Source organism: Desarmillaria tabescens (assembly GCF_030435595.1).
Source record: "Desarmillaria tabescens strain CCBAS 213 chromosome Unknown EV420scaffold_51, whole genome shotgun sequence".
Taxonomy (NCBI): Eukaryota; Fungi; Basidiomycota; class Agaricomycetes; order Agaricales; family Physalacriaceae; genus Desarmillaria; species Desarmillaria tabescens.
Genome location: NW_026848350.1, coordinates 49,167 through 60,312, shown reverse-complemented (window position 1 = coordinate 60,312; position 11,146 = coordinate 49,167). Strand labels below are relative to the sequence as shown.

The window sequence follows — 11,146 nt, the reverse complement described above, 5'->3', positions numbered from 1 at the left end:
CAGACTGAGTTGGTGTCTTTTAATGATTTTTAGCGCGTCTGGTTGTAGTTTACAGCGTGGTATGAGACAATTCAACACCACCTGTGTACGGCTCTTCATCAAGATAGCGTCGATGTATTCGTCTTTGCTTGAGAATGATGAGCATGATGCGGCTGCTCAGGATGGAATGGAGGATGCGCTGAAAATAACCAAGGAAGGGCGTGATGCTGTCGGCCCACATGGGGATAAGGATATTTGTAAGGGTGATGAGGAAGAGGCACACATAGAAGATCATCCCAGAGACATAAAACTCGATGAGAAAAGGATGAGAAGAATGGCGGAGGTGTTGTATGCCCTTGAAGAGTGTGAGTGAAGCAATGATTGTCTCTGAAATGAGTACAGGGATATAGAACGCCTTGGCCTGGTTTGAAGGGACGTTGAAGCAGCCAGTGGAGTTGGACGACGTTTCGATGACTACGAATTAAGCCCTAAGCTCTCTGCTAGCTTCGAAAGCACGAATGACAAGCAACCTACATTGCATCCTCTTGAACTGTATAACAAGAGAAACTACTTCCGTTATAAAACAGAAGACTCCAGTCACAATAAAACACCAGAATACCGCTCTGTGTCGGTCCCATATTGCATACGTGCGGATCATGAGGATCACTTGCGATGTGAAAATCCCAGTGACCGCGAATGGGCTCGCGACGAAGGCAAACTGGCGACATTGGACAGGAGAGGGCTCATGCAGAAGCCAGTTGATGGTCATCGCCATATCGACCAAGGGTAGGTAGCGGTTCAGTGCGAACAACAGTAAGAGGGGATATACGGGCCGGGAAAGCCAGACATTGTCAATTTCAGTAGGAAGGTAGAGGAGTAGGTCATAGATGATCACAATCACGCATGCGGTGAAAGAGTAGGACGTGAAGGATGCCTGTAAGGAGGGAAGTCAGAAAAGTGACTGGATAGAGCGGATGAAGGAAATAGGGCGAAAGATGATTCACCGTTGAGTACATCCTGCTGCCAGAAACACTTGAAATCCCGCTGCCAATTCTCAGTTCTGGTTCAGCGCATACAAATAAGAAAAGAACGTAAAGAAGGAGAGAGAAGATTATGTGGTCTCAAGTGGGTGCCGGTCCTTTTAGCGCCCGTGACCCTGAGATGGTTTACAGATGACGGCCTGTAACCTCAACGTCAGCATTTCCTGGCACCAGGCGGTGATCAAGTAAAATAGAATCGGGATAGTTCGGAAAACAAATGTGTTTTATGATCACGGCTGAAGTTTTCGAGAATTCCTACACTGGAAACATGGAGGCATTTTTGTTGTAGTCAACATGTCAAAATTTTCGCTCACCGTGAAGTTCCCTGCTGGTGCTCGGTGCTAACACTCCAGAACGAGGAGCGTTCATTTTCTGTATCTGTTCGCAATGTTTTAGTCCTAAGCAGTGAGCAGCAAACATTAGTTCCCCTCAGCTCACTTATACATAAAACGAAGATAGTAACATGCGACAAACTACCGCCTTTCTAGAAAGAGTAAAAAAGCGATGAACGGAAACCTTGCCGTCCTGGATGATTCGCAGTGTTAGTTGTTAGCATGTTTGCAGGTCAATCAAACTGGAAGATTTACACCCAAGAACGGAGCAGACAGAGACACAAGTTAATGATAGTTACCAGATTCCAAGCACAGACCTCGTGCTTTCTTCGTGCCCGCAGCAAGATCCAGTGACGCCGGGGTAATTTCTCCGAGGAGTCCCTGATCTAACCATGAAATGACGAACCACATGCCTCGCAAACACACTTTGGCTGCGTAGTGCGGTAGAAATCACCGATGCAAAACGACCCGGAGATCCCTCGCCGTGTCACGCCAGCACTGCATAAGATTCCCTGCCCTTACACAGTTCTACGTAAAACTGACAGGGCCAAAGGTAGCAGACGAACGTTCCGTATGTGATGCAGGGAGATGGAATAATGCAAAGGAGCATTGGGGGCATGATTATCTGGTACAAGGACGGACTGAAAGCATACAAGTATCCACTACCGCGGCTGCGTTTTTCTACAGCATTGGCATCTTTGATGGTTTTCGAGGGTGGAACAAGGGCAAGTACACTCCCTACGACCACAAGGATGTCAAGAAGGACACCTACAGCACATTTGGATGTAATTTAGTCCTGCGTAGTATGAGACAGTTCAACATCATCCATGTATAGCTCTTCTGTAGGACAACGTCGACGGATCCGTCTCTGCTTGAGAATGAGTAGCATGACGCGGCTGCTCAGAATGGAATGGAGGATGCGCTGGAAACAACTGAGGGGTGCGATGGCATCGGTCCACATGGGAACAAGGATATTTGCGAGAGAAATGAGGAAGAGGCACACATAAAAGAGCATTCCAGAGGCATAAAATTCGATGAGAAAGGGGTGGGAAGAACGCCGCAGGTGCTGAACGCCCTTGAAGAGTGTGAGCGAAGCAATGATCGTCTCTGAAACGAGTACAGGGATATAGAACACGTTAGCCATAGGTTGGAGAAATGCTCAAGCAGTTAAGGTGATCGAACGGCAGTTCAATGACTACAAATTGGAAGGTATTGAGTACTTCGAAAGCATGGATGATAAACAACGTACATTGCAACGTCTTGAGTTCTATAGCAAGGCAAACTACCCCTGGTATAAAGCAGAAGATCCCCGTCCCAATAAAACACCAGAATACCACTCTGTGTCGATCCCATATTGCATACGTGCGGATCATGAGGATCACCTGTGATGTGAAAATCCCGAGGGCCATGAGTGGGCCTGCGACAAAGGCAAACTGACGACACTGGGTCGGAGTGGGTTTATGTAGGAGCTGGTTGATATTCACCACCATATCGATCAAGGGTAAGTAGCAGTTCAGCGCGAACAACAGCAGATGTGGATGCAAGGGTCGGGGAAGCCATACATAGTCAATTTCAGTGGGAAGGAGGAGGAGCAGGTCATAGAGGAGCACAGTCGCGCTCGTGGTGAAAGCGTAGGACGAGGAAGAACTCAAGGCTGCCTGTAGGAAAGTCAGACAAGACTGGATACAGCTGGCGAGGTAAATAGGATGAGATACAACTTACCGTCAAAGGCATGCTGAAACACCTGAAAATCTGTTGGTCAGCAGTAGGACGCTGGCTTCTGCTTCGACACGTGCAAATGGGGGAAAGAGAGCGTGTAAAGGAGAGACTGAAGGTCGCGAAGGTCCTTTTAGTACGTGTAGTGCCAAGGCGGTTCATACTGAAAAAAGAAACATTGCCTGAGTATCGAGTGTGTCCCATTTAGCCAAGAAAATGAAATAGAGTTCGAAAACAGGTGTGTTTCCTTAGCTTAAAATTTCCTTATTAGAAGCTCTTGTTGGAATTAAAATGCGACACCGATTACGACTACCTCGAAGTAGTCCCCGCGTTCTGTCAGTATCGACTAGCATAAGCAGTAGGAATGTTCATTTCCGTATCTATCCGCAAGATTTTAGTTTTGTACAGTGGATAATAATCCAGCTCACCTTCAAATGAGACGGCAGTACTAATAGCGCAGGTTACCGTCAAAATTCTGGAAGAGTGAACAAGCGATGAGCGGAAACCGCGTCCGGATGTTTTTGCAATACATTAGGTCGGAAAACTTGCATCCGAGAACAGGGCTGGAACAGGGACTGAAACCAACGAGGTAAGGAGGTCTGCCAGGTCCCAAGCTTGGTCCTCGTACCTTCTCTTTCGTCCCCGCAGCAACATCCAGTGATACCGTGGTACACTTCCCCCGGTTTGTTCACGGAACGAAGATCCACGTCTTGACCGCGTATCGGGGTCGAACCCACCAATGCGCAGCGAGATCTCGTTACGCCATGCCCAACACTGCATATATAGGCTTCACTCGGGATTAAACAGTCCTCCATGGGACTGTCGGAGACAAAAAATGGACGATGAACGTTCCGTGTATGATGCAGAGAAATATAACAGTAAGACATGGCGCACAGACCATGGGCAAGTGTGAGAAGGAACAGACCGAAACCTACAGTGGCATCACGAGTGATCCACCAACGAACGGAGAACTAGTCCATCTAACCACGCTGGGAAGGAAGCGCAACTGTCAAGACAACGTGGCTAACGAAGCCTGCCATTCAAACAGCATGTTTGTAGCTATACTCAAGCTTTTCTCTATGAAGGTCACGAAACGTAGGTGTCGGGCAACCGCAATCGACCAAGTCTGCTGTGTTGTGACGAACAGTACACCTGTAGCGGTGTTCTAGCCGACAGCTTCAAGAAGCACGACGAGCAACGAAATTTCACTGTAAGCGGTGCGCGTGAAAAATAAGACAGGGTGGTGGCAGGTGGTACAGGTTGTGTAGTACAGGATAACCAACGGCGCTAAGCCGAAAACTGCCGCGGCAAGCATCGTGGGAATAGTTCTATAACGGTGTATTTTGATGACCAATCATTATTTGCTATCCTTCTCTACTCCCATCTCTCGAAAAAATCATGGACAACCCTTACCTCGCTCATCTACCCCCCTCTCAGCGTGGCGCCGGGCCATCCAAAGCCAAAATTGATACCTCGAAAGAGCCACTATGTGGTTTTTTGCCCAGAAAAGTCACCGGTAAACAGGCGCGGCAAGCTCTGGTTCGTTCTATCACTTGCAGAGCCGAAAGCTTTATCTGACAGTATACCTAGGAACATGATATTAATCCGTTCACGAAGCAGCCACATTCGGCGCAGTACAAGAAAATCCTTGCCTTCGCGAGAAAAGCTACCCGTGTATTCCCAGATGGATGACTTTTTCAAGATGGTAAGTTATATGCGCGTTAGATCTGAGGAGGGGTTTGAGTTCTGTTGCCCTTAGGAATAGGCCGACCCCTCTTCAAATGCGCCCTTTCTCTTCAAGTAACGATTCGGCTGATCTTTGCAATAGTTCAATGAGAATCAGATCATTGTAATGGTTGGCGAGACTGGATCAGGAAAAACGACACAGTATGTGTTGCACATTTCCTTCTTATCAGATTGACACTCATTGCTGCCAAAGAATACCTCAATTCGTCGCGTACTCAGATCTACCGCATACAAAAGGCAAACTCGTAGCATGTACCCAACCTCGTCGTGTTGCAGCGATGTCAGTAGCAAAACGGGTGGCGGATGAAATGGATGGTGAGTACTGTTGACGTACTTGGATCCAGAAGGCTTACCTTGTTTCTAGTCCAGCTTGGTCGACACGTCGGTTATTCAATTCGATTCGAAGACATGACAGAGCCTGGTACAACTTTCCTCAAATACATGACCGACGGCATGCTTCTCCGGGAAGCAATGAACGATCCCAATCTCGAGCGATATTCCACTATCATCTTAGATGAAGCGCACGAGCGGACACTTGCCACTGACATCCTCATGGGTCTCCTGAAAGACCTCGCAAAACGCCGGTCCGACCTCAAGATCATTATAATGTCCGCAACTCTTGATGCTCTCAAATTCCAAAAATACTTTGGCCTTACCGCTGGTACACCGGCACCTCTATTCAAAGTACCCGGCCGTACACATCCTGTAGAGGTGTTCTACACTCAAGAACCCGAGCCCGATTACGTGGAAGCTGCTATCCGAACTGTCCTTATGATCCATCGAGCCGAAGACCCTGGTGACATCTTACTCTTCCTCACCGGTGAAGAGGAAATAGAGGATGCGTGCCGAAAAATCAAGCTTGAAGCAGGACGATCTAGTAAACCAGGACCCAGACTCCGTCGGCCCTCTAGTTTGTATACCTCTCTATTCTTCCCTACCCCCTCAACAGCAACAGCGCATCTTCGACCCTGCACCTACTCCTCGAACACCCGACGGTCCCCCAGGCCGAAAGGTCGTTGTCTCCACCAATATTGCTGAGACGTCCTTGACAATAGATGGAATCGTTTACGTCGTTGATCCTGGCTTCTCCAAACAGAAAGTCTACAACCCCCGGATACGAGTTGAAAGTCTACTCGTAAGCCCTATATCTAAGGCCTCCGCCCAGCAAAGAGCGGGTCGTGCGGGTCGTACGAGGCCAGGGAAGTGCTTCCGGCTTTATACGGAGAAGGACTTCATGAACGAGCTCGAAGAGCAAACCCATCCAGAGATTTTGAGGTGTAATTTGAGTAATACTGTCCTGGAGCTTGTCAAATTGGGCATCAAGGTAAGAATCTCACGCATGAATACAAACACCTATTAATTGGTTCCAGGATCTCGTACGGTTTGACTACGTTGATGCTCCGGCTCCCGAGACGCTGATGCGAGCTTTGGAGTTACTGAACTTCCTCTCTGCGTTGGATGATGACGGTAACCTAACGACCTTGGGTAGTGTGATGGCAGAGTTCCCGCTCGATCCTCAGGTACGTCTGAAACTCCCTTTGCAGATGTATCTATGACTAACTCCTTCTTTGCTTTAGCTTGCAAAAATGCTTATCGTCAGCCCAGAATTCAAGTGCAGCAACGAAATCCTCACCATCACCGCTATGCTTTCCGGTTAGCGTTCTCGTTACCTATCTATCTATCACTCAACTAACGATAACTACTAGTACCGAACGTGTGGATACGACCGCCAAATGCACGTAACCAAGCCGATGCAGCAAAAGCCCTACTCACTGTCCCCGATGGCGATCATCTTACCATGTTGAATGCCTATAATCAATATGTTCAAAGTATGTTCCCGTCTACTTCGCCGCCCAAAACAAAATGCTCACTCAGCCTCACAGATAAGTATGACAAGACCTGGCTGTACAACCACTTCCTCTCCGCTCGAGCTCTCGCCCAGGCGGACAACGTCCGTGCACAGTTGGAGCGAACCATGGCCAAATACGAAGTAGAACTGCTTTCACTCTCGGACGAGAAGAAACTGTACCAGAACATTCGTCAAGTACTTGTTTGTGGGTTCTTCATGCAAGTGGCGCATAAAGAGGGAGAAAAGGGAAATTATCTCACGGTCAAGGATAATCAGGTTCGTAACGATTCTTACTTGCCTTCAAGGCCTCGTGATTGATGGCATATGCAGGTCGTGGCACTTCACCCGTCCTGTGGCCTTGACACTCAACCAGAATGGGTTATCTTCAACGAATTTGTGTTGACGAAGAGACCTTACATTCGTACGGTATCCGAGGTTCGCCCTGAATGGTACGTTTGGTTCTTCTGTTTTGAGCTTCTTGGACTGATGACCGTCGTCTTTCTAGGCTATTAGAGTTTGCGACGAACTACTTTGACCTATCAACATTTACCGACGGCGAGACCAAGCGGGCGTTGCAACGAGTGGTGAATAAGAAAGCAGGCAAGGTTGGAAAGAGGAGTGACATTGCAAATGGAGACACGAGAGAAACGAAGAAGCGCAAAAAGAATTGATTACTGTCTTCAGTTGATGAATTATGTTCGCGACATTATCTTGCTACTTTTTGGCGACTCGCTTATAATTTGTGTTAGATTTAGATAGTGTCATCCTTGTCTATAACCTTGATACTGGGATGTTTTCCCTAGAATGTGCTCTTGTGATCGTTTTGCCCTCTGAGAAGAATCCGGACCGCCCGCGAGTGATGGAAGTCGGTTCACATGGGCACTCGATGTTCGGCATGTAATTCGAGTTCTGAGGCTACCATAAAACCGTGCATGAATGCGTTCTTGTGATCCTTCTGCTCTCTGAGAAGAATCCGGACCGCCCGCGAGCGATGGAAGTCAGTTCACATGGGCATTCAACGTTCGACATTCAACTCGGGTTCTGATGCTACCATAAAACCATGCATGTGTGCTGCAAGGAAGCCAAGTTCTCATATTCTCGATGAAACTCTTCTTGTCGATTGTCCTGGCTACTCTAGCTCATGCTGGATACGTGGTTCAGCGAGGTTCCGTGTGCCATGTCCATGCCAGTGATGACTCTTCCGACGATGCCCCTGCGATCCTGTCTGCTTTTGATCGATGCGGACAAGGAGGAACAGTCGTGTTGAATGATGAACTCTACCATATCGAGTCGGTGATGAATACCACTGGACTTCGGGATGTCTTAGTCGATCTGAGCGGTACCATGCTTGTTAGTGCTTCCATTGATTCGAGGATGCAGTTAGTTGCTGACAACCCTGGTATTTTAGTGGGGAACTAATATCACGTATTGGCGCTCGAACGGGTTACCGCTGGGGTATCAGAATCAGACTACGGCGTGGATGTTCGGAGGGGATAGGGTCGTTTTCCGTGGACATGGGGTAGGGACGTTTGATGGTAATGGACAGCTTTGGTGTGTCGATTTTTTGGGCTGACCATTGTGGTGGCTGAGGGGAATGTTGCAGGTACGACTTTACAAAGGGCGTATCTAATTTAGCAGGCCGGCCTATCAGCCTTATGATCACGAATACTACCAATTCGCTCTTTTCTGGTATCCGATTTGTACAATCTCAGTTCTGGACGATGGCTATCAAGAACTCGGAGGATGTTTTGTTGGAAGGGATATATGTGAATTCCACTAGCAATAGTTCGGTTAGTTCTCTCGATCTTCCTGGCCTGAAGCGCGCGCCCTAATGACTCACAGGAACCAGCGCGCAACACGGACGGTGTGGATACGTTCTACTCAAATCGGATCACGTTTCGTAATTGGACCGTCACTGGAGGGGACGACGATATATCCTTGAAAGCAAACTCGACTAATATCTTGATCCAAGACTCGGTGTTCCATGCCGGTTTCGGTCTTTCTATTGGGTAAGTGCGGACGCTTTCTAGCCCCGGATTCTTAAATTTGATTTGGACTTTTTTTTGGTTGGGTATAGATCTATTGGACAATATCCCGGTGTGTTTGAGCGGATAGAAAACGTTACCGCTGAAAGGGTTGCGTGCCTTGGAACCAGCTACGCCGGATGGATCAAAACATGGACGGGCATCCAGCAGGGTTATCCGCCGAATGGTTTGTAAACATTCTATCGTTTCGCAGCCCTAGCAGGATTGAATTATTTGATTTTAATTGTATAGGTGGAGGCGGCGGTCTCGGATATGCCAGAAATATCAGTGCGTTTGAGGTGATTCTATGTAGCGTAGTAGCACTAATATCTGCAAAGCTTTCCGGGATTTCGTCGTCCAAGATATTACCGACTCGGTAGCGTACATCACCCAGTGCACGTCCTACATCGGCGCTACGGGAGGGTGCGATACGTCCCTGTTCCAGATTTCCGACATCACTTGGGAGTCGTCCGTGGGCAATGTCGCTTCCGAGTATCTGGCGGAGCTGCAGTGCAGTGGGGCCGCTCCGTGCACCGGCATACGGTTTGGAGAATTCGACGACATAGCAACGAGTGGAAGTCGCACCATTTCGTGTAGTAATGTTTTAGATCCTGTGGGATTTAATTGTACGACATGACGCGGCATGCACCGACTTTATGTATTACTACTCAATTTGCCAAAGGAGGACTAGAGGCTTTATCCGCTGTGCCTAGGAACGTCGAATGAAAACATCTTGTACTTTTTTTTACATTCCATTAAACTATTTTACTGTGCTCTGAATAAGTTTGGGTTTGACTTGGGGAAATCACTTTATCTTATCTTATCTTTGATAGATCTTATCATACGGATTACATAAGCCAAGTACGCGTCCTGCTTGCGCGTCAGGCAAGAACCATTCTTTCACTCTCACCATGGATCATTTCCCTACAAACTGGGGCCGTCCAGTACGTTCTTATCTGTCGTCTTATTACTGCGTATTGATGATTCTTTCCAGAGAAACGACGCTGTTGACCTCTACGGAACGTACCCAATCGCACAACGACCTTATAATGGACCCAAAGCTTCAGCTGGTATTCAGCACACACAGTACGTCTCTTGTTTGTATTGTTAACATTTCGCTAGAGTAATTGTCTTCAGACAGCCAATAGTGACAGGAACGAGTGTCCTCGCTATCAAGTACAAGGACGGGATAATGATGGCTGCTGACAACCTCGGTGCGTATGAACCGCTTCCTTACCTTTTCGCTGTCTAATAAACACGCCATTATAGCCTCCTATGGTTCGCTCGCCCGCTTCAAGGATGTCCAACGTCTGCAAGCAGTGGGAGACTATACCATTATTGGCGCCAGCGGTGACATGTCCGACTTTCAATACATCCAAACTATACTCGACGAACTCATGGTGGACGAATTCACCGCTGCCGATGGTCACAGCCTTGGACCAGCTGAGATCCACGAGTACTTGTCTCAGGTCATGTACGCCCGGAGGTCCAAGATGAACCCTCTATGGAATTCACTGCTTGTCGGTGGATTCAAAGATGGAAAGCGGTATGATTGAAATCAGCGTCCTTCCGCCGATCTTGTCTGACTGCCTCTGGCAGATTTTTGGCATACGTCGACTTGCTAGGTACCACTTACTCTGCGTCAACGTTGGCGACTGGATATGGCTCCTACATCGCCCAGCCCCTCCTACGTAAAGCGGTCGAGGGCTACGAGGATGTCCTTACCGAGGAGGAGGCGCTCAAGATCATCGAGGATAGTATGAAAGTCCTGTATTACAGAGATGCGAGGAGTTTGAATAAGGTACATCCCTGTTCTGGCTCTTTTCAGTTTGAAATGTGGTTGCTCACCTGACTGAACCTAGTACCAAATTGCTAAAATCACGGCTGCTGGCACCTCTATCTCAGAGTCGCGTAGCGCGGATACGACATGGTCCTTCGCCGAAGGCATCAGAGGATATGGCGCACAGACGCAGTGATTCAATTCTTTTCATTTTGTTGCCGTTGTGTCGTTCAGAATCAGTCGTTTGTTCCTGGGTTGCTACGTACGTAGCGGAACGAGTTGGACAGGCACGTAGAGTATTATATATCAATGGATGTTATATTGCTCTTGCCGGTAACCAAGGCAGGGATGTGAAAATGCTCGAATGGCTGATAAACAAACTGTCGCGAGAAGATTCCTTCAGTTTAGCGGTACTTTTATGAGCGCATGATGCTTGATAGCTACTTTTTTGTACCACCAGATTATGCGCAATACTGCGTAGTCAAAAGGCTTGGAAAGTGCGTCGGGGGATCGACAGGGTTACACAGTAATGATTCCCACGATACGAACATGTACCGGAACCATTTCCATTGATTTGCCAACGTCTCCCTAGTTCTCCTTAGCCGCCTCCTAAATGAACGCTCCATCATCATGAATAAAGATGTGGCCTCATGCATCGCTCATATCAGACGACTGTATAG

General features: G+C 47.9%; 6 protein-coding genes across 6 annotated transcripts; 3 read left to right on the top strand and 3 right to left on the bottom strand.

The window, feature by feature from the left end:
- Positions 1-49: 49 nt before the first annotated feature.
- Positions 50-754, bottom strand: EV420DRAFT_1648498 (uncharacterized protein; the record flags this gene model as incomplete). Its single annotated transcript, XM_060478180.1, has 2 exons — positions 50-453; positions 514-754. 2 exons carry the CDS (start codon positions 752-754, stop codon positions 50-52), a joined length of 645 nt encoding a protein of 214 aa, XP_060325323.1.
- Positions 755-1,917: 1,163 nt separating this feature from the next.
- EV420DRAFT_1572728 (uncharacterized protein) lies at positions 1,918-2,366 on the bottom strand (the record flags this gene model as incomplete). Its single annotated transcript, XM_060474362.1, has 2 exons — positions 1,918-2,085; positions 2,164-2,366. Coding segments are annotated over 2 exons (371 nt in total), but the record flags the coding sequence as incomplete, so codon positions are not given.
- EV420DRAFT_978433 (uncharacterized protein) lies at positions 2,317-3,587 on the bottom strand. The gene is made up of 4 exons (XM_060484231.1): positions 3,496-3,587; positions 3,074-3,447; positions 2,601-3,009; positions 2,317-2,546 (listed from the first exon to the last, which is right to left on the bottom strand). Exons 2-4 carry the CDS (start codon positions 3,269-3,271, stop codon positions 2,488-2,490), a joined length of 666 nt encoding a protein of 221 aa, XP_060325321.1. The 5' UTR covers positions 3,272-3,447; positions 3,496-3,587; the 3' UTR covers positions 2,317-2,487.
- Positions 3,588-4,436: 849 nt separating this feature from the next.
- Positions 4,437-7,576, top strand: EV420DRAFT_1572723 (P-loop containing nucleoside triphosphate hydrolase protein). The gene is made up of 11 exons (XM_060474361.1): positions 4,437-4,606; positions 4,734-4,772; positions 4,896-4,954; positions 5,007-5,128; positions 5,178-5,633; positions 5,692-6,137; positions 6,184-6,337; positions 6,520-6,642; positions 6,697-6,938; positions 6,993-7,111; positions 7,168-7,576. The coding sequence occupies exons 1-11, from the start codon at positions 4,466-4,468 to the stop codon at positions 7,331-7,333; spliced, it is 2,067 nt and encodes a 688-aa protein (XP_060325320.1). The 5' UTR covers positions 4,437-4,465; the 3' UTR covers positions 7,334-7,576.
- Positions 7,487-9,468, top strand: EV420DRAFT_1572720 (pectin lyase fold/virulence factor). The gene is made up of 7 exons (XM_060474360.1): positions 7,487-8,012; positions 8,071-8,213; positions 8,266-8,452; positions 8,505-8,671; positions 8,740-8,873; positions 8,939-8,974; positions 9,025-9,468. Exons 1-7 carry the CDS (start codon positions 7,764-7,766, stop codon positions 9,321-9,323), a joined length of 1,215 nt encoding a protein of 404 aa, XP_060325319.1. The 5' UTR covers positions 7,487-7,763; the 3' UTR covers positions 9,324-9,468.
- Positions 9,469-10,857, top strand: EV420DRAFT_1572717 (proteasome endopeptidase complex beta subunit). Its single transcript, XM_060474359.1, has 6 exons — positions 9,469-9,630; positions 9,681-9,772; positions 9,824-9,900; positions 9,956-10,232; positions 10,286-10,487; positions 10,549-10,857. The coding sequence occupies exons 1-6, from the start codon at positions 9,598-9,600 to the stop codon at positions 10,660-10,662; spliced, it is 795 nt and encodes a 264-aa protein (XP_060325318.1). The 5' UTR covers positions 9,469-9,597; the 3' UTR covers positions 10,663-10,857.
- Positions 10,858-11,146: the final 289 nt, after the last annotated feature.